The 20669-nt window shown below is 42.8% G+C and overlaps 6 protein-coding genes across 6 annotated transcripts; 5 read left to right on the top strand and 1 right to left on the bottom strand.

Annotated features, from left to right (window-relative positions):
* Nucleotides 1-8619: 8619 nt before the first annotated feature.
* O0I10_003874 (uncharacterized protein) lies at nt 8620-9783 on the top strand (the record flags this gene model as incomplete). The annotated part of the gene is made up of 6 exons (XM_058483940.1): nt 8620-8710; nt 8786-8901; nt 8957-9046; nt 9116-9168; nt 9232-9514; nt 9580-9783. The coding sequence occupies 6 exons, from the start codon at nt 8620-8622 to the stop codon at nt 9781-9783; spliced, it is 837 nt and encodes a 278-aa protein (XP_058345329.1).
* Nucleotides 9784-9972: 189 nt separating this feature from the next.
* O0I10_003873 (uncharacterized protein) lies at nt 9973-13099 on the bottom strand (the record flags this gene model as incomplete). Its single annotated transcript, XM_058483939.1, has 5 exons — nt 9973-11010; nt 11081-11794; nt 11910-12489; nt 12585-12633; nt 12703-13099. 5 exons carry the CDS (start codon nt 13097-13099, stop codon nt 9973-9975), a joined length of 2778 nt encoding a protein of 925 aa, XP_058345328.1.
* A 191-nt stretch (nt 13100-13290) lies between these two features.
* On the top strand, nt 13291-14632 carry O0I10_003872 (uncharacterized protein; the record flags this gene model as incomplete). The annotated part of the gene is made up of 6 exons (XM_058483938.1): nt 13291-13437; nt 13494-13564; nt 13622-13753; nt 13835-14075; nt 14146-14243; nt 14308-14632. The coding sequence occupies 6 exons, from the start codon at nt 13291-13293 to the stop codon at nt 14630-14632; spliced, it is 1014 nt and encodes a 337-aa protein (XP_058345327.1).
* A 185-nt stretch (nt 14633-14817) lies between these two features.
* On the top strand, nt 14818-17454 carry O0I10_003871 (uncharacterized protein; the record flags this gene model as incomplete). The annotated part of the gene is made up of 17 exons (XM_058483937.1): nt 14818-14899; nt 14986-15112; nt 15182-15349; nt 15412-15502; nt 15561-15721; nt 15785-15920; nt 15983-16088; nt 16143-16279; nt 16333-16398; nt 16452-16506; nt 16571-16631; nt 16691-16815; nt 16878-16962; nt 17024-17071; nt 17137-17171; nt 17233-17296; nt 17355-17454. 17 exons carry the CDS (start codon nt 14818-14820, stop codon nt 17452-17454), a joined length of 1647 nt encoding a protein of 548 aa, XP_058345326.1.
* Nucleotides 17455-17766: 312 nt separating this feature from the next.
* O0I10_003870 (26S protease regulatory subunit 10B) lies at nt 17767-19440 on the top strand (the record flags this gene model as incomplete). The annotated part of the gene is made up of 8 exons (XM_058483936.1): nt 17767-17884; nt 17961-18080; nt 18145-18380; nt 18458-18674; nt 18733-18851; nt 18917-19118; nt 19180-19251; nt 19322-19440. The coding sequence occupies 8 exons, from the start codon at nt 17767-17769 to the stop codon at nt 19438-19440; spliced, it is 1203 nt and encodes a 400-aa protein (XP_058345325.1).
* Nucleotides 19441-19800: 360 nt separating this feature from the next.
* On the top strand, nt 19801-20585 carry O0I10_003869 (uncharacterized protein; the record flags this gene model as incomplete). The annotated part of the gene is made up of 4 exons (XM_058483935.1): nt 19801-19823; nt 19888-20018; nt 20091-20348; nt 20410-20585. 4 exons carry the CDS (start codon nt 19801-19803, stop codon nt 20583-20585), a joined length of 588 nt encoding a protein of 195 aa, XP_058345324.1.
* Between the last annotated feature and the right edge of the window lie 84 nt (nt 20586-20669).

Here is a 20669-nt window from a genome sequence, read left to right as displayed (position 1 = left end):
ATGTTTTCCTTTATGCATCATCTTCTGGCCATCATGTATGACTTGTTCTCAACCATGTACAAGCAAGGATTTCAATTCTTCCGTTTGTGTATGACCTTGTTCGTTTGAATTCCGTCGTCATCAGCAGCGATTTGGTTGGGACTAGTTGTGCTTTCTGCACTGCCATCTCCATCTTCGCAAATGCAGAGGGATGATTCATGGTTCTCAGTTTTCAACATCCGAACCATAAAGGGAGGTCCCGTCATCAATGCAGAAGCGAGGTATGGGTGCCATGTCAAGTATATAGAATGATGTGTAGTACGTATGAGTATACGATGGATTCAGAACTGGTACATAGCAATGATTAATTTTTACTCCATTATAAGGCGTAAAAGGTCACAATGACGACAACGTTGATAAAAGAAGTGGGAGGATAACAATGAAAACTATGGAAATGATGACCAAAGGATCAGGAACATGTGACAGATCTTTCCACATAGTTGAAACAGGGTTATTAATGAAACGCACCGACATTGATCTTGGAAAAGAAAGGTATCTAAATAGATGAGATGAAAAAAAAGAAGATTGTATGCGGTACGTAAAACAGGCGACAGCATCCGCTTATTGTATGTTCTTGTGCATGAATATTGCTATACACATACCTTGATAGATTCTCATTATTGGATGATGTTTACTTACCTACCTTCTGAAAGGTGATCACCATCATCTATTTGGGCAGCAACCTGTCAAGGGGCTCACGCCTATAACTCAGTTCTTCACCTTGCTTACAGTATTGTGCTCTCGAGACATCATCCATTAGCAGCAAGTCTTCCCATCACTCTTACAGCATAGGTATGAAGAATGGAGTCATTATTAGAATGAAGGTTATCAGCATGCTCAAGAGCACCTTGTGTGAAAGTTTCAGGTTCGAGAGAGGCAATCTCAATATCAAGGATTGATGTACAGTGTGCATGGATTTGTAGGACATCAGTGTATGATGACCTATTTAATTTCCACTTCTTCCACCTCCCGCGTCTTGCTCTTCCTCCCATTCTCAACTGTTGGCCCCATTCAAGTATACAACTACCACCTGCGAACGATTGTCCTGCTTCAACCCATCATGTCAATCTCACAGCTGTCTTGATCCGATTGTCTTTGACTGAATGGCAAGTCCATGCCGTGTGCACCCCCCACTACAACACCCGGGGCTCTTGACTTCTTCACGTTCTCTTGTACAATCCTCTGCCACAACCAATCGTAGCAGCATTCATTGCAGCAGTTGCCATTAGCAAAGCCTTTACAGCATTGTATCAAACGACGTTCACATCCTTGTCATTCTACTACAACGTACACTCTTACACATTCCTCTGCCACAACGAAGCGTGGCAGCAGTTGCTATTCTTTACTCCTTCATCTCAAGTTACTTGCGGCAACCTGCATTGTGGCCATTTATTACATGAGCAGCAGATAGCCATTGTATGGAAGCAACTTTATTTACGTGTTACAACTTGCTTTGGTACATGCGAATTCCAATGGATGATGCCATATCAACCATCAAACCCGCTGCAATACAGCAATCAAAACCTAGTTGAGCTGCGATAGAAAAGGACCAAGAAAGAGATTTACCAACATCCGGATCGAAAAGCAAGCATACCAGCAGCGATCACCTGGCTCTTTTCAACCAACATATTGGATTTGATGGGTGGATGGCAATAAGTGCAATGATGAGATATCCTGGAATGTTGCTTTGGTTACTTGGCGCGTTGTCAGCAGGAAGGGTGGATCATGTCATGTGGATACGGCTGAGGATGGTGATGATGGATGGAATGGAATTGATGAAGGGTGTTGCACAGCCATGGATGGTATTGGAGTACTCGATTCAATTTATGCAGCAGCTATTTTGCAACGTGGATGAAGGATGTTTATGACAGCACCCACCAAGAATACAATGGCACAATGATCCCTATCCACTCTATGTGATTCATTCGTATCTTATTCAATCCCCAATGCTGTTGCTATCATATTTACTTTATAAACATCTACTCTACCATGTGCTATTCTTCGAATTGTTCATTGAATGAAAATTGGATTCAACATAAGGTTGAGAAAGGTATCATGCTATTAGCTCATGTGTGCAAGATGTGGATCACTTGGTTGATTTCTTGGTTGAAAGGGGGAATACAAGTTTGTCGGGAAGCAAGATTGGATCATCTACATCATCGTATGAAGATGCTTTTTGTTCCTTTGTCACAACAACATTGTCACATCACTACATTATTCCTAGTTCACATGCTGATAGTCGAAAGATAATGTGAATAATAGAACGCTTGTACTGTTGCAAAGATACTAAATTCGAGAGTGATGATGCTCAAGATAGTGCCTGCTACATATTATTACCTAGGAAGTTGGCTCATTGTAAGCTTAATTCATTATGCTCAAGAAAGAGTGAGCTGTGATACAATGTGGAACGAGTACATGGACATGCCATGTTTGCCATTTTTCAACTAAATACACCCTTCTACAAGAATGAACCATTTCATACGAGCTATCATAGGCGGGCATTACTATAGGATTATAGGGGAAAGCATCCATTATGCACTTATCCACCAATAGCATTACCCCTGAAGTCCCGACTTTTTTTTGCTCTGTTACACAAAGAAGTCCATCTGCATCTTGGCTCTAGTATGGTGGTGATTGATATGGAACAAAGACCACCTATCATACAGCATCACACTTACAACATAAAGACAGCCATATCTCAAGATTTCAAAATCAAACGTGGGGTTTTTAATAGAGCAATGGGCTCGGCGGGGTCAAAGGAACCTTGTGTGAAAGTTTCACGTTGATCGTGGCCAATCCCAGATTTCGCAATGTCGCTACCAGCCAAACTGGATCTGGGGGTCAACCTCTTCGACGACGACGACCAAAAAAATATTTTTTGGGCTAGTTGCGACATTGAACGTGAAACTTCCACACAAGGTGCTGTTGGCCAAGCCGAGCACATTGCTCTAATAAAAACCCCACGTTTCATTGTAAAGTTTGGAGATACAGGCACCTTTATGTTTGTAAGCATGATGCTATATGGGAAGTGGTCTTCGTCCAATGTCAAGTCGCTGGACGCTGGCAGAGCAAAAGATGCAGAGGGACCTCTTTGTGTAACTCAGCTACTTTGCATGACTAGAAGGATGGAAGGATGATACTGTATACTACTGACAATATCCCATACATTGCGAGCTAACAGCCATTTCCTCACAATCGGCAATGTTGCCCATTCTATGACAGTGGAACGATGCTCCTGCTTCAGACATTCATTTCCATGATTGGATTATGTTGATCCGAGTTGATTTGGCTGAGCTACGCTCATACAAGGTTACTTCAGTTGAGCAACATAGAGCATGGTTAGATGTGTGGATTGATGTAATCCCTCTTTGGCTGTATCTCGGTCAAATCAACTCGGATCAACATAATCCAATCATGGAAATGAATGGCATTGTCCCTGAAGTCCTGACTTTTTAGCTGAGTTACCCAAAAGAGGTCCTTCTGCATCTTTAATACCAGGGTCTAGCTACTTGACAATGAACAAAGACCACTTCCCATATAGCATCACGCTTACAAACATAAAGGTGCCTGTATCTCCAAACTTTACAATCAAACGTGCAGTTGCCGCCGAGCCTTATTGCTCTAATAAAACTCCACGTTTGATTGTAAAGTTTGGAGACATTAGGCCTCCTCTTTATGTTTGCATGTGATGCTATATGAGAAGTGGTCTTTGTTCATTGTCAAGTAGCTAGACCCTGGGAGAGCCAAAGATGCAGAAGGACCTCTTTGGGTAACTCAGCTAAAAAGTCAGGACTTCAGGGACAATGCATGAAAGGTACGCAACCCTCACTTTGGATGTACAAGACAGCTAATAGCCACTCTTAAAATTCCTAACTTTTTGTGCATTCTATTGTAGGTAAGGACGATGCTCCTGCCCAGACACCATTTCCATGATACAGTTGATCCGAGCTGATTGCCGAGGTTGCTCACACAAGATTACATCGGTTGAGCTACATCGAGCGTGCTTTATGTCCAGAGTGATGTAATCTCTCTTTGACCGCAGCTCAACCAAATCAGCTCGGATCAAATCTTACTTTAATCATGGAAATGAATGTCTAGAGCAGGGGCATCGTTCCCATGCAGTGGATCTCGCAACAATGATGATTGGATAAAAGTGGCCGTTAGCTAGCAATACATGCCTGTTCCTAGATGATCCATAAAGTAATTATACATTGACCCTTTCATTCATGCAAACATAGCTGTGTTACACAACACGACCCTCTGCATCTTTTGCTCTGCCAGGGTCCACCTACTTGACAATGAACGAATACCACTCTTCATATAGCATCACGCTTACAAACATAAAGGTGCCTGTATCTCCAAACTTTACAATGAAACGTGGGGTTTTGAATAGAGCAATGGGCTCGGCTTGGCCAACAGCACCTTGTGTGAAAGTTTCACGTTCAATGTCGCAACTAGCCCAAAAAATATTTTTTGGTCGTCGTCGTCGAAGAGGTCGACCCCCAGATCCAGTTTGGCTGGTAGCGACATTGCGAAATCTGGGATTAGCCACGATGAACTTGAAACTTTCACACAAGGTTCCTTTGACCCCGCCGAGCCCATTGCTCTATTAAAAACCCCACGTTTGATTGTAAAGTTTAGATATACAAGTGCCTTTATGTTGTGCACGTGATGCTATATGACAAGTGGTCTTTGTTCATTGTGAAGTAGCTCGACCCTGACAGAGCCGAAAATGCAGAAGGGCGTGTTTGTGTAACCTAGCATACCATGCAACTCGAAAGGGTAATGCATCATGATTCTTTACACTATTCATAACCTGCCAGCTAAGAGCCCATTGCTCCCATTCACCATTGTTTCCCAGCACAATGCATACAAGCGATTGTCCTGCTCCAGCCCAGCATGCTCATCATTCAACTTTCTTGATCCGAGAGGATTTGACTGAAAAAAGCTCAAACACAGAAGTATCATCCAATATCAGAAGAATCAAATTGGTAAGTTATTTGTAAACTGCCACTTGATAGCCCATTCCTCCCAATCATCTTTGTTTCCCAATCCAATGCATGTGAACGATTCTCCTGATCTAGCCTAGCATGCCCATCCTTCAACTTTCTTGATCCGAGAGGATTTGACTGAGCAATGCACACACAAAGAAACATCATCCAACACAAAGAAGTCTACTTAATTTCCACTTCTTCCACTCACCGCTTCTTCCCTCTTCCTCCCATTCTCAACTGTTGGCCCCATTCAAGTATACAACTACCACCTGCGATGGATTGTCCTGCTTCAATCCACCATGTCAATCCTACCATTGCCTTGATTCGATTGCCTTTGACTGAATGGCAAGTTCATGACGTCCACACACCCTTCGTGTCACTCTTCTACAACACACGAGTCTCTTGACACTGCATTTTCTCTTGTACGCTTCTCTGCCACGATCAAACGTAACAGCATTCAATCGAGCAATTGCTATTCGCTACATTGTCTCAAACAGCGTTCACAACCTTGTCATTCTACTACAACACACGCTCTTACACGTTCCTCTGTCACAACCAAACTCAACAGCAGTTGCCATTAGCGAGGTCTTTACTCTATTGTCTCAAGTTACTTGCAGCAACCTTTTTCACGAGAACAGCAGATAGCCATTGTATACAAACAGCTTCATTTACGTGTAGCAACAAACTTTCAATACATACGAATTCCTATGGATATGAATATGGATCCGAATACTGCATTGCTTTGGTACATGGATGGAAGACGTGGATCTATTGACCGGCTTGGTTCTCTTGGCCCATTTAGAACGTTATGTCGAGTTTGGGTGACACCATATCAGCCATCAACTACGTCGCAATACAAGCAATCTACAGCTGGTTGAGCTGCGATGGAAAATGACCAACAAGGAGAGAGAGCAAGGGCCGGATGGAAAGAAGCGATTCACATGGGTGCTTTCTTATTGGACTCGCAATGGTTATGATGGGTGGATTCAATCAATGCAGTGATGAGGATCATGGTGATTGCTTGTCGCGTTATCAGCAAGAACGATGGATCATGTCACGTGGATACGGCTGATAGTGATGATGGATGGGATAGAATTGACGAAAGGTGTTGTGCAGCCATGGATGGATATTGGCATACTCGAGTTGATGCACGCACCATCTATTTTGGAATCATGGATGAAGGATGCTTATGACAGCAGCAATCAAGAATACAATGACACATTTTCTCTGTTACCTTTATGTGATTCCCCTTGTATCCTATTCTATATGCAATACTGTCCCTTATTTACATTATAAACATCCATACTTTAATGTGCTATGTATTCTTCGACTTCTTCACTGAATGAAAATTGGATCCAACATAATACTTGAAAGATCATCGTACTATTAGTTCACATGTGCAAGATATGGATTGGTATCTTGGTTGAAGAGGAGAATAGAAACTTGAAGGTTGAAAAGCGAGTTTGGCTCATTCAATCACCATCATATCGAGATGCTTTGTTCTTATGTCACATTATTGCTTTCGTAAAGATTGCTGGATCGCGTATACTGAGAGACGTAATGTAGGGGAGCTTCTCGAACGGTTGTACATATTTCAAGGCAATAAATTTGGGAGGGATGATGCCTAACATAGTGCTTGTTACAGTATACATCCGCTTGGTTCATTGTATGCTTAATTCTTTATGTTGAAGAACGAGTGAGTTATAGTAAAATGATCACGAACACATAAACATACCATGCTTGTCTATGCCAATTTCCAGCTAACGCTATCCTATGCACCCTTGTATAAGAACGAGCCAATCCAGGAGTATCATACGCAGACCTTATTATAGGCAGCAGACAAGGGGTGGATCGATCATGCACTCTCAACCAATAGGATTACCGGTCCTCTCGGCTTTGTGACACACCCAAGTCCAGCTGCATCTTTGGCTCTAATGTGAGTGACGCTATCGACAATGAACAAAGACCACCTTCCATATAGCATCACGCTTGCAGCATAGTGAAAACATAAAGGTGCCTGTATCTCTAAACTTTACAATCAAATGTGAGGTCTTTATGAGAACAAAGCTGCTCGGCGGGGTGGAAGGAATCATGTGTGCAAGTTTGACCATTGAGGTGGTCAATCCCAGATTCGCTCAATATCGCTACCAGCCAAATTGGATTCGGGTCGACCTCTTGAAATATTTTTGGCTGGTGGTGACATGGCGAAATCTGGGATTGTCGCGCTTGAACTTGATACTTTGCCACAATATCCTTTTGTCCTAGCCGAGAAACTTTGTTCTAGTAAGGGGGCCACGTTTGATTGTAAAATCTTGAGGTATGGGCGTCTTTATGTTTTCTCTATGCATTAAACAGGGTGCCATATGAAAAGTGGTCTTCAGTCATTGTCAATCGCCTCACTCACCCTAGAGCCAAAGATGCCGAAGGGCTTTGTTTGTGTAGCAAAGCTGAGGGCATGACATGAAGGTTCAATTTTATTAGTTGAGAGTGCATAACTCCCTACCTGCTACCTGTAGTATAGGTCCGCCAACGATAGCCTATGGAATGGTTTCTTGTTCTTATATAAAGCTTCATAGGATAGAGTGTAGCTGAAAATTGTAGTAGGTAAGCATGGTCTGTTCATGTGTACTCGTGCATTATTGTATCAGAGCTCACTCTTTCTTGAACATAATGAATTAAACTTACAATGAACCATCAAGCTTTTTACATAACAAGCAACATTGTTGTTGGGCATCACCCATCTCGAATCATCATCTTTGTAATACAAGCGTTCGAGAGTTGCTATTTTCTTTCGTCTATCAGCATGTGAACTAGGAAGATTTAGCGAATGCAATACACACTTTGACAAGAGAACGATAGCATTTCGGTACGAAGATGTACATGTATGAAAAGTGAGAGTTTTTATTTGTCAAGGGCTGCTGCACCAAGCATACCGGAAAATGCAATGCTTGAAACTGGCTTGAGTAAAGGGGGGGGGATTGCTGGGACCTAGTAATAAGGCAATGGGTTGTTGTTAAATCATATGATGTAGCATGACAGGTGCATTTTCTTATATGCGATAACGAGTGTATTTTATTCACAAGTAGTATTAGCTATGAGATGATGTATTGTGGGTTTGGGTGGATGGGTGTTCAGTATGTAGATAATGAGTGAGTAAGCTCAGCGAGAAATTTAACTCGGGCGGGACCAGCAGCTCCACGACTTGAGACGTTACAGCTTTTAATTAACCATTCACGGTATTCATCAAGGTAATGTATTATAAAAGATGCTCTTGTCGGTTGGTTGTGAGAAACATTGGCCCCACGGGCATTGCCAAATCACGAGGGTTGGTTGTCTATAACAACTTTTGTAGTAGCCATGTACACCAAGGACGATCCTTTTATCCAAGCGCAAACTTTATTATCTCATACACGTATCCATTATCGCAATCTATCATGTAACATGGGAAATAGAGGGTTTACCTATCTACTGTAAATAGTCATCCATATGCACGTGTGTGGACGATGCAGCAGCCGTTGTTGCTTTTCATTCCCAGCATCCGATCTCGCTCTCTCAGCCTTTTCCTTTCGTATTCGTTGTCGCAATAATGGAGGAACTCTCGGTCGATGAAAAGGTCAAAATAGCTTCTGGATTCTTGTTGGCTAGTCCACCTGGTGAAGTTAACGATGTCTTTAATGGTACGCCACGCGAATGAAAGAGAAGGTGTCCTTGTCAGAATGGGTCTTCCAGATGCTAAGCAATAACGTTGATAGATGTCCGCACCTTAGTTGCCAATGATGACGCTTTACAAGATGGTATCCTAGAAGCACTCGAGCAATACAATACTGAGCAGCTTATTACTGTTATTCCACCTGGTTTGGATTATGAGGTTAGCATATATACAAATGTTACACGTAGGATGGTGTGCTTACTGGCATGTGTAGGTGATCGTTTCGAGCCACGGCAAAGTGGGTGAAGATCGGTACCTGGATCCTCGTTCCAAGCAAACATTCAAGTTTGATCATATGCGTCTGGTAAGAATGATGATGATGATGGTGATGGGAAAAGGGGATAGAATGTATACCAACTCAAGCATGAAATAGATTGCTTCTGAATTGGAGTCGCATGATATTGATGAATCCTTGGAAGAGCTCAGGTAAAAGGAAGGATATTATCAACAATGATTGAATGGCATACCAATAGATGAATTCCATGTTAGATCTACCATCGAGACTGAAGTTGCTGCCTATGTCAAGGATCACTATCCTGAAGGTGTCTGCACTGTGTATGCTACGGATGAGCACCGTATTGTCATTGCTATTGTCGACAACAAGTATAATCCTGGCAACTATTGGAATGGACGATGGAGAGCAGTATGGACCTTTGATACCCAATCTGGCGAGCTCAAGAGCGTCACCAAGATCAATGTGCATTATTATGAAGATGGCAACGTACAATTGAATGCTGAAAAGGAGCACGAAACCAAAGTGTCTATAAGCGAGGTATGCATTACACTGTTGGAAGTATATCGTTGACGATGAAAATTCTGAAATGGGTCATTATTTAGGATCACGACAAGGTGGCCAAGGCACTCGCTAAGGAAATGGCTACACTCGACAAGAAATACCATCAATCATTGAATGATAGCTACGGCGACCTTGCAGAGAACACATTCAAGGGTTTACGTCGCGCATTGCCATTGACTCGTAACAAGCTAGACTGGAACAAGATTTTGAATTACAAGATTGGTAACGAGCTTTCACAGAAATAAAGAGGGGGAAGCAGCTGTATTCTGTTTCAGCATTTGCATGTGAGTAAATTGGCTATGATGGATAACAGAAGGAAACAGAGAAAAGGGGGAAATGTGTGTGGGAGTGTGATGGTATATGGTATATATACAGTGACAAGAGGGGTGGCGGGGGAGTTGATGTGAAGAAAAAAGAATAAACAAAATACGAATCTACGAAATGGCCGTGATTTCATCAGCAATGATATCATCATACCATGTTGCATAGACTTGACGATGATGACGACCGAGGATGGCCACACGGGTGGAAAGCGATTCCAAAGGCTTACGAACGTATTCGAGACCATAGCTGAGGAGCACTTCACGAGTAGCAAACTTTCCGGATTGCAATTGACCACGAATAACGGATCCAACACGTCGCATCAAGAGGGAGTACACTGTGTCGCTATGAGACACCGTCTTATCAACCATTGCACGTATCATGGGCTTCCTTTCAGGGCTGATGCGCACCGTTCTTTCAATTTCAGATGCCAAATTGTCAATAGTTGTAGATCGATCTTGAAGCATAATAAATAATTTCTTGGTGAGATCATTGAGGTCGCCAACATGACCAAAATTCTTTGCCAACATAACCAATGCAGCGACAATGGTGATGGACTGAATCTCGTTTTGGTACACACGCATACGATCGACATCCATGACAAGGGTCTCAGGGCATGTAGTAGCATCAATGATCTGGGGCGACGTGAGAAGTGTAATAAAAGCATCCTCAAACACAGCATCTGCACGAAGCGTTGGTGTGGGTGTAGGTACACCTTCCGGATTGCGTTGCGTAGCAACTTCATTCATGCGTCGTACAGCTTGTTGTAACCATGCACGTGTTTTGGTCAAGCCAACGGTATTGTTGGAAAGCGATTCAGCAAACTTGGAGCGTTCGTATTCAACAGCAATAGGAATAAGATGTGGACGCAAAGAACGTAATCGAAAGTTGCTCAAATCAAGGGCCATTTCATCCAACATTTCCAAGATAGCACGTAGTCGTTGTACAGGATCATCCATGTCGCCAATGGCACGAATAGCTTCATCTCTTACAGGGGCACAGATTTGGCTCATGATATGCACCACGTACTTCAATACTTGATCAAGGTCAAAGGCGTTTTGCTTGGCTTGTTGGGTGATAAGTGCAATGTCAATTCCTTCATCCACTTGATTGTAAACGCTAGTGCCTTTGCGTAACAAGTTGAGGAGACGCTGTAAAAATAAAGATAACCCTATGTCAGTTGATCTATGATAAATAAGAAACACATGATGAGACACCTACCTGCTTAACATCATCCATGAGCATAGGCAAAGACTCTTCGGAATGGCCTTCCTTGATATCCTCAGCAACGCGATCGAAGAAAGCTCGAGTAGCAATCTTGCGAATATGATCTTCCAAGGCAGATGACTGTTTTTGCAATTTGAACTCGGGGTCAATGATGATCTCGTGGGCGAGCTGGTGATTAGTAATCCCTCCTTCATGGATATAGCCACTGAGCATTTGTTTAAGTTCATCATCTGCCATGGGTTGTTGTTGCTGTTGTTGGTGTTTATCATCAAGACGTTCAGGACGTGGAGTAGGGGATGGTGGTACTGATAATGGCTGTTGTTGTTCAGTGGATGATGTAGGTTTGGATGATGACGATGATGATGTGATGGTATTCTCGGATTCAGCAAGTTGTTCTAGTGCTGAAGGACCACCCACATGACGAATACGATCTTTGGTTTGTTGAATTTGTTCATCCAATTGTTGTCGTACTGTATCATCATCTTGGCCGAGCGTCTCCTTAAGACGTATCAATTCGATGCAATAAGATGACATGTTGGCGACGAGTTGCTTCATGTCTTTGGCCTTCCATGCTTCGAACAATGCATAATACGCGTTCCAGGACTCTTCAAAGTGTGATCGAGCAGCTGAACCGGGTGAAGCTTCTGGATGGGATTCGAGAACATGTTCAAACTGGCGCAAAAATTGCTTTGCTTGAGCGAGGAGTTGCTGCACATTGTCATCCATGGAATGTCGAGATGAGGAGAAGGAAAAAGAAAAAAATGAAAGCTTGTTAGAGCGCTCGCGGGTATAAACCAAATACGGTAATTGAAAAGTGGCCTACCTGTTCCTGCTGGGCATGCATATCTTGGAACACCTCACATGGGCAAATCGTCATCATGTAGGCTGACAGCAGCACCCGGGACCATTTCCGACTCTTCTCCTTATCGGTCACATTAAGCAACAGCAGCATCCTAAGCAACTTGGCAATGACTTGAATCACACGTCGGCTACGAAGAAGCACCACAAGCTCATTAAAGGGTATCCAGGTAGAAGCTTGTGTCGACCATGGCAACGATAACTTGTAAAAGGCACTTCTAACACTCTTCCAAGTGTCACCTTTTTTCTTCTTTGGTGTTCCCACCACCGATTGGTGCATGGATGATGCATGTTGATCACATGCCGCTTTCTTATCCACACCCGCTTTGACATTCCGGGATAATGTGGCACTATCACCACCACCACCACCACTTTCTGTGACAACGCCAATGATACATCTTGTTGTGGATGACGACGAAGATGATGAGGTAGTACCACAAGGTTTCTTTTTCTTCTTGCGAGAATGCGATGCAGAGGATGATGCAATAGGTGTAGTACCCGTGACAAGGATTCTCGATTTAGGCTGAGAGAGCATGTGCAGACGTCTATGTGCATTCACATACACATGATCAATGTAAGCGCGGGAGAATAGGGGCATCATTACGACACACACACACGCACACACACACACACAACGTACCGTGCTTCCGATCTCTCCAATCTATCTTGCAAAGCCCTGCGTTGACGAGCTAATCATCATTCTCCAAAGTGAGCCACCACGTGCAAAAGGAGAAACAAAAGAGAGAAAAGGGAGATACCTTGCTCTGCTTCAAAGCGTAGACTGTTTTGACGAGCAATCACCTTTGCTCGTTCCACAAGCTCCTTGCTCGCAGCACGACGCTGTTCAATATGAGTCTTTCTCTTCAACTCAGCAAGTTGCAATGATTGCTGAAACACTTGTCGTTGAGATTCTTTACGAGCTTGTGCCTGCTTCACTACTTGTTGCACCTCAAGGAATTTACGGCTAAGCTTCTCTCGACGTTCTTGTAATAGAGCTTCTCGTTTGCTTTCAGCCTCTTCTAAGCTGGTTGTTGTTGTATTGATATCATTCTCGCCAGAGTTGAGAAAGCGTTTTTCAAGGTGAAATGGTTTTTTGGAAGCTTGTCGCAATGAAAATGCATCAATGATGTAAAAACCGGAACCCGTCTTTTCCATTGTCAACAAACAGGAGAGAAAAGGAAAGATCCGCAATGAGAATATGGGTACTCTTTATGCGCTTTAAAAAGATTGCCGCATTGAGGACACGTGCGACTACTTTATCAGGACATTTTATTGCTTTTCTTTCTTGTAATCCGTCAACACATATAACACCTCCTCTCCCTCCCACCCCCCAACTACCCACTATTATGGAATCGCTTGAATGCAATGTACTACTTGTTGGTCAAATCTACTTGGACACCATTCTCAATGTGCCTCATTTCCCCGAGGAAGACCATAAACTTCGAGCAACGCGTATGGAACAACGAAGAGGTGGCAACACTGCAAATACAGCTGTAGGTAACGATAACATACATGAGGATGGCTTTTTGATAGTAAATGCTATCATTAGGAAATCCTTGCCCAGTTCCCAAAGATAAGGCCATGGTGCATGTCTGCTCTCGGTCCAAAGATTACCACAAAGTAAGTAGGACAATGAATCGCCTCCTTTGATTATGCTAATAACACTCTTCTTTTAAGGTCCCTGATACACGATATGGAAGATGCAGGCATCAATACGTCCACTTGTCTCTTTCGTAATGAACCTACACCTTCATCATATATCATCCAAAGCAACACAACTGGATCCAGGACCATCATTTCCAGCACAACGTGAGTAGTAATAGTAGTAGTAGTATAATTATGGTCTCAACCAAGATCACTAATATGACATTAACATAACCAACGACGTAGCATTAACGATATCACTGTGGAAGAGTTTGCAAAAGAGATTGAAACCAAGATGACATCATCGGATCGTACTACTCCTCCATTCAATTGGGTTCATTTTGAAGGACGCAACATTGATCAAGTGGTACAACAAATTGACTGGCTCAACGACAAGGCTATCGCTGATGGATGGAGGGATCAACTCGTCATTTCAGTTGAACTCGAGAAACCCGATCGTGAGCATATTGATTGGCTCATGCCAAAGGTACGTACATCATGCATTACGACTATTGCCATAGCAACATGGAATAATAATCAACACGTATGTAAATAAGGGCGATGTGGTGTTTTTTTCAAAGCTTTTTGCCGAACGACGAGGTTATGATAACGCTGCAACATTCCTGCATGATATCAAGGCACAATGCAAAGCAAAGTAAGTGACCTAGGTGTTTAGTAGCATCCTGACGTGCATACTCATTGCAATAATGTTCAAAAAGGGCAATTATCTACTGCACATGGGGATCACACGGGGCAACATGTTTGTCGCCGGATAATACATTACATCATGCCCCTGCCATCAAGACTGAACGAGTGATTGATGCTATTGGTGCAGGAGACACTTTTATTGCAGGCATCATCTTTTCATTGTTAAGAAACATGTCATTGTCTTTATCCCTGAAATTTGCTTGTGAGCTTGCCAGTCGAAAGGTGGCACAACAAGGATTCTCGGGCTTAGCCAAACAAGCTATGATAACAATGCTGCTGCCTGATGATGGAGGCGATGATGACAATGACACCAACGACCAAAGACATAGCACTTAGATAATACACCACCCTTTAAATAATCCTAGCAATTAGATATCCCATATCCTTTTTAGACTTGCATCTTGTACGAGAAACCATGTAAAATCATGCATCAAAGCAATCACTCTTTTGGGCTGACATGCCGATTAAAATCCAGAACGCTCCCCTTCCCGCAACCTTGCTTTATACACTTTGACAAAACCATGAGCTATCGAGATGTCATTCTAGACCAACTCGTTGCACGCAATTCTCGAGAACATGTCTTCCATGAGATGGTGGTGGCAAGTAAGCATGCGACCTTTTATTCCCCCTATTGCAATGACGCCCCATTGTCTTTTCCTGCATACTCAATGCTCTTCTCCCTACCCTAGATCAAAAGTTGTTGAATCGACTCATTGACCTTCAAAAGAACAACACTCGACTTGAAGCAAAAGTAAAGAAGGTGCAAGTGCAAAATGATACGTTATCGAGAGCAGCAGAGTATGCTCAGGTACAAGGGTAATATCATCATCATCATCGTCATCGTCATCATCCATCATTGGGTTTCTCATGTGTTGTTTCATGCAGTTCACCCGAGTCTCAACAAAAGATGGCAGAGTTGGAGCGCCGGATACATGAACTCAACAATGAACGTGCCGAGCTTTACAAGACACAAGGATCCAATGCGCAACGACTGGTGGAGATGAATGATAAGCTACGTATAGCTGAAGAAAAAGAGAAGCAGAATACGACCGAGTAATGTATTAGCCTATGATCATCCTTGGCATGAATGACTTATATTGGATCATCCTATATAGAATCAAGCGATTGACGTCCACCGCAAAGCAACTTAGTGCAAAATGTGAGCTTCAAATTGAACAGCTGCGTGAAAAGGATGTAACGATACAGGTGCGTCTACATGTGTGATACGCGTACATAGATTAGACACACACTCATAAGGTACTAGATCATCCATGATGAATTACAAGCTCTTCAGCTCGAGATCAAGACGACGGATGAAAGGAACACCAAGCTCAAAAGCGAGAACGCTCAATTGCTTCAACGATGGTTGGACAAGATGAATCAAGAGGCTGAAAAGATGAATGAGGCAACCGAGTTTTATGAGACGTGAGTACATTGGATGGGATGGACAACAACCATGAATGGCATTCAAACCACAAAGAGCAATAGATTTTTGGAACAAGCACGCAATGCTGGCAAGACGGTCCGTAAAAGCGGTGGCAAATGGATTATGCAGCCATCAACATCATCCAGCAATGCACCATCAGCTACAGTGGTCCTACCCACCAAAGCCTTCAAGAAATTGGTATGCTAAACAATCGACATGGATGATCCATTTACATCAACCAACAAATCAACCTTTTATAGAAAACCGATGATGCCGAGGTGTATTGTGTTCGGGCTTCCACTACAGGCGACATGTTTGCTGCTGGAGGGGCTGGCAAGAAAATTAGGATATTTGATGGCAAAACGGGTAGGTATCATCATTGAAAAGCAACCTACGCATGGACTGATCAAGATGGCTTAGGGAATCATATCGTGTCACTTAGTGGATCTTTAGGTGCCGTCACCTCGATCGCATTCAGTGCTACGGACGAGCTTGTTTTAGGAGCATCCACCGATCGCTCAACACGTATATGGGATTTGAAGACCAGCAGGTCTCGAGTACGTTACTTTTCATGTGGATCAAGCGATATGCTAATAACATTGAAATGTAGCTCACGTTAACGGGTCATGTGGGGGATGTCTCAAGTGCTGAATTCACCGCCGATACCAAACGTGTGGTAAGTAGGATGACATGCTTTATTTAGATGATCCATTGACATGAGCAGCACAGGTGACAGGGAGCTACGATCGCACAGTCAAGCTTTGGGATTTGCAACGAGGATATTGTAAGTGGCACTGTTAAAAGAGAGTGAGGGAACGATTTCTTATTTCGCTGGTAAATATATATAGGTGCACGAACCATCTTTAACTTTTCAAGCTGCAATGATCTTGCTCTTGTCGACGCTGAAGGGTACGTTTGCTTGCATCATTTTATATACGGCATATGCATTAACAATGACCCCATGTTAGGCAAACGGTGGTAACTGGCAATTTGGATTCCAAGCTACGTGTGTGGGACACAAGGTCAGGATCATGTATCAAGGAATTGGGTGACATTCACAAGGGACAAATTACATCAGTCTCCGTATCACCAGGTTAGTGATAAGCGAGAAAATAGGACGTCTCCAAGTGATAGCTAAAGAGCTCTTTTTAACAGATGGGTCCTCGCTATTGACCAATTCTCGAGATGATACCTTGAAGATCTTAGATTTGCGCATGTATAACGTTGTTGCCACCTTCAAGTATGTGGAAACCAGATATCTTTTATACCTCAATGCTCACATAGCCATTTACTTTTTATAGGGCATCTACGTTTCATAATGGTGTCAATTGGTCTCGTTCTTGCTATAGGTATGTTGTTTTGGATCAGGGTGTATTGTGAGCTCTCTTTTATCTAATCGCCAATGCTGCAATAGTCCTGATGGTTGTTACGTGGCAGCTGGATCTGAAAGTAAGTACACAAAAAGCGACAAAGAAGATGCGTATGCTAAGCTTATGTTTTTATGATACAGATGGTATTTTACATGTGTGGAATACAAAGACTCAAGCATTGGAGAAGGCTATTCAGGAACACAGGTAAGTAATGAGGAGCAATGAGATCATAGAGTAAGTTCTTAATACGGATATTGTATAGTGGAATTATTTGTGGTGTGTCATGGAATCCATCAGGAGAATGCTTGTATACGGCCGACAAGAAAAAGACCATATGTATGTGGGACACAGCTCTCCATTAGATGCATAGAAGACCATTACCTTTAAATAATACCATCCATTGTGAACATCCTGTACTTTTATGACCAAGGGGAGATAGCAAGCAAGATAAAACATATTTATTGACATCCTAAGCATGAACGAGGATTCAAGGGGATGCGGGAATCAGCAAGCCATCATCATTGGGCAGCGGCGGTGAAAGAAAGCTCTTTCCAGCAAATGGTGAATTTGTGCTGCTGACGCGTTGCCTGGGTTGCTTGACGCACGAACGAATATCTCTCTCCACCGCCCTTTCTCCTTTATCACTCACTCATATATACAACCACTCCCCAAAAATGTCCTCTGTTCAAGGATCATCATCTCAACCTGACCCCGATCCGAAAGCAAGAGCTCTCAGCAGCTACAAGCGAAAATTGCTGGAACATCGCGAACTCGATGCCAAACTCAAAGACAGTACGCCTTATTATTGATGCACACACCTCCTTCATGGGGACACCATGTCACTAACGATCACTGCCATCGTGTATAGTGCGTCTCGGTTTGCGAACGTTGGAGAAGGAATATGACCGTTCAGAAGAGGATATCAAGGCACTTCAAAGTGTGGGTCAAGTTATTGGTGAAGTGCTTAAACAGCTTGACGATGAACGATGTAAGCTCTATCATTTATTTTTTCTCTCTCGCGTGTGTATGTATTGATCGCTTCATATCTATAGTTATTGTAAAGAACACAAGTGGTCCTCGTTATGTGGTGGGATGCCGAAACACAGTGGATAAGGAGAAGCTCAAGCAAGGTGCACGTGTGGCACTTGATATGACGACCTTGACAATCATGCGCATCTTGCCTCGCGAGGTGGATCCTCTTGTATACAACATGTCTATGGAAGATCCTGGTAATATCAGTTTTGCTGGTATTGGTGGTCTAGGTGAACAGATCCGAGAATTGAGAGAGGTAAGTTTGTGGATGAAGAGAGAGAGAGAGAGAGAGATACAAGGTAGAGTGTATTGATCATGTGGATTGATTGTTAGGTGATTGAATTACCATTGTTGAATCCCGAATTGTTCTTGCGTGTGGGTGTCAAACCTCCCAAGGGTGTCTTGTTATATGGTCCTCCTGGTACCGGAAAGACTCTACTTGCCAAGGCAGTAGCCAGCACATTATCCGTGAACTTTTTGAAGGTGGTATCCAGTGCCATTGTTGACAAGTATATTGGTGAAAGTGCACGATTAATTCGTGAAATGTTTGGTACGTCGGCTTTTTGTCATGTTGGATAGTGTGTTAATCAAGTTCTACTACTACTTAGGTTATGCCAAGGAACATGAGCCCTGCATTATCTTTATGGATGAAATTGATGCTATTGGTGGTCGAAGATTTTCAGAGGGTACTTCAGCAGATCGTGAAATTCAACGTACATTGATGGAGGTAGGCAAACTTTTACACGTGTGTTCGAATGGGGCCCATTGATTGATCTATTGTTGTTTTCTTAGTTGCTCAATCAAATGGATGGTTTCGACTATCTTGGCCAGACCAAGTTGATCATGGCTACCAACCGCCCCGATACTTTGGATCCTGCACTTTTGCGGCCGGGTCGTCTGGATAGAAAAATCGAGATCCCCTTACCAAATGAACAAGGTCGAATGGAGATTCTCAAGATTCATGCCGGCAACATTACAAAACATGGTGACATAGGTAAATGTCCTATTTATTCATTCATGGATGATGATGATGGTATTGACATTGGGATTGATAGACTATGAGGCCATTGTTAAGTTGTCAGACGGCTTCAACGGTGCTGATCTGCGGAATGTGTGTACAGAAGCAGGTACGTAATTTGATGGCAAGAAATGAGGAGTCTATAGGATGGATGGCTTATCATCATTGGGGGTAATTAGGCATGTTTGCTATTCGAGAAGAACGTGATTACTGTATCCAAGAAGATTTCATGAAGGCTGTTCGCAAGATGGCAGATGCAAAGAAATTGGAAACCAAGTTGGATTATGAGAAGATCTAGTCAACCATTCCCCTCTCCCCCTGCAAAGTAAACTCCCTCTTTTTTCTTACACGGCATAAATCAATTCAATATTTGAAAACAACATGATATCCAAAAGATGATTTATATATGTGTGTATGTGTGTGCTGGGTACTTTTTGTCTACGAGAGATGCATAATTGGATGTGTCAAAAGAGGAGGAGACCGCTGACCCAAGCGCCTCATTTTGGTATCCCCTTCTTTCCTTTTCCAAGTGCGTTGCAGGATAAATGGAGACCATCTCGTTGTCTGGATCCACCGCTGTTGTAGTCGACTTCTTTGGTGAGTGAATAATAGTGAATCTTCAACAAGCAATGGATGAAGCTAATTGGGATCTGCTGCCATGAAAGAATACTGTGTCAATAGGTACGTTGATCGTGCAACGAACGACACGCGCTTTTGAATGGGCACTGACATTGGGTTTCCATAGTATCTTATTCCAACGAGGAGTATACCCCCGAGAAGACTTTCGTATCAGCAAGAAATATGGAATACCACTCTTTGTCACGACCAATCCTGAATTAAAAGACTATATTGATCAAGTCATCGGTCAAGTGCGTGGTGCGTATATATATACATATCGATAATGTACTTGTATTCGTATTTGTATCTCATGTTGATGATGTCTTTTAGATTGGATGAAATCTAACAAGATCAGCAAACTGATATTGGTGATCAAATCGAGAGAGACTGGGCACGTCCTTGAGCGATGGCAGTTTGATGTACACGTTGTGCAACCAGTGGAGCCTATTACTGCTACAGAGGAAAATCCAGAGGACATGGAGCTTGTCGATAACTCAGTGAGCGAAAGCACCCAGCAACAAATCCGTGCTCTTATGCGACAAATTTCAGCAAGCGTGACATTTTTACCCGAGTTGGATCAGGATGACTGTAAGTGAATACTCGTGTTTTTAATGATGATGATGATGCTTATTCTATTGTATGTCTATAGGCACCATAAATATCCTTGTTCATACGGACCAAGATGTGAATGTACCAACCACGTGGGGAGATAGCGATCCCAAGCTTATTGAAGGTGGAGGAGAACACGTACGTTTAAAATCATTTTCAACTTCAGTACACAAGATCTCGGCCCTCGTTGCATACCGCATTGATGACGAAGAATAAATCATACACATTTCATTCACACACATATACACATACAATGGCTTCTTCCTCGCTAGCTTTACGATTTAACATGTCACAATCCCC

The sequence above is a fragment of the Lichtheimia ornata genome (assembly GCF_029851405.1).
Source record: "Lichtheimia ornata isolate CBS 291.66 chromosome Unknown scaffold00013, whole genome shotgun sequence".
Taxonomy (NCBI): Eukaryota; Fungi; Mucoromycota; class Mucoromycetes; order Mucorales; family Lichtheimiaceae; genus Lichtheimia; species Lichtheimia ornata.
The sequence above is the reverse complement of the archived record's forward strand: the minus strand, read 5'-3'. Positions and strand labels throughout refer to the sequence as shown.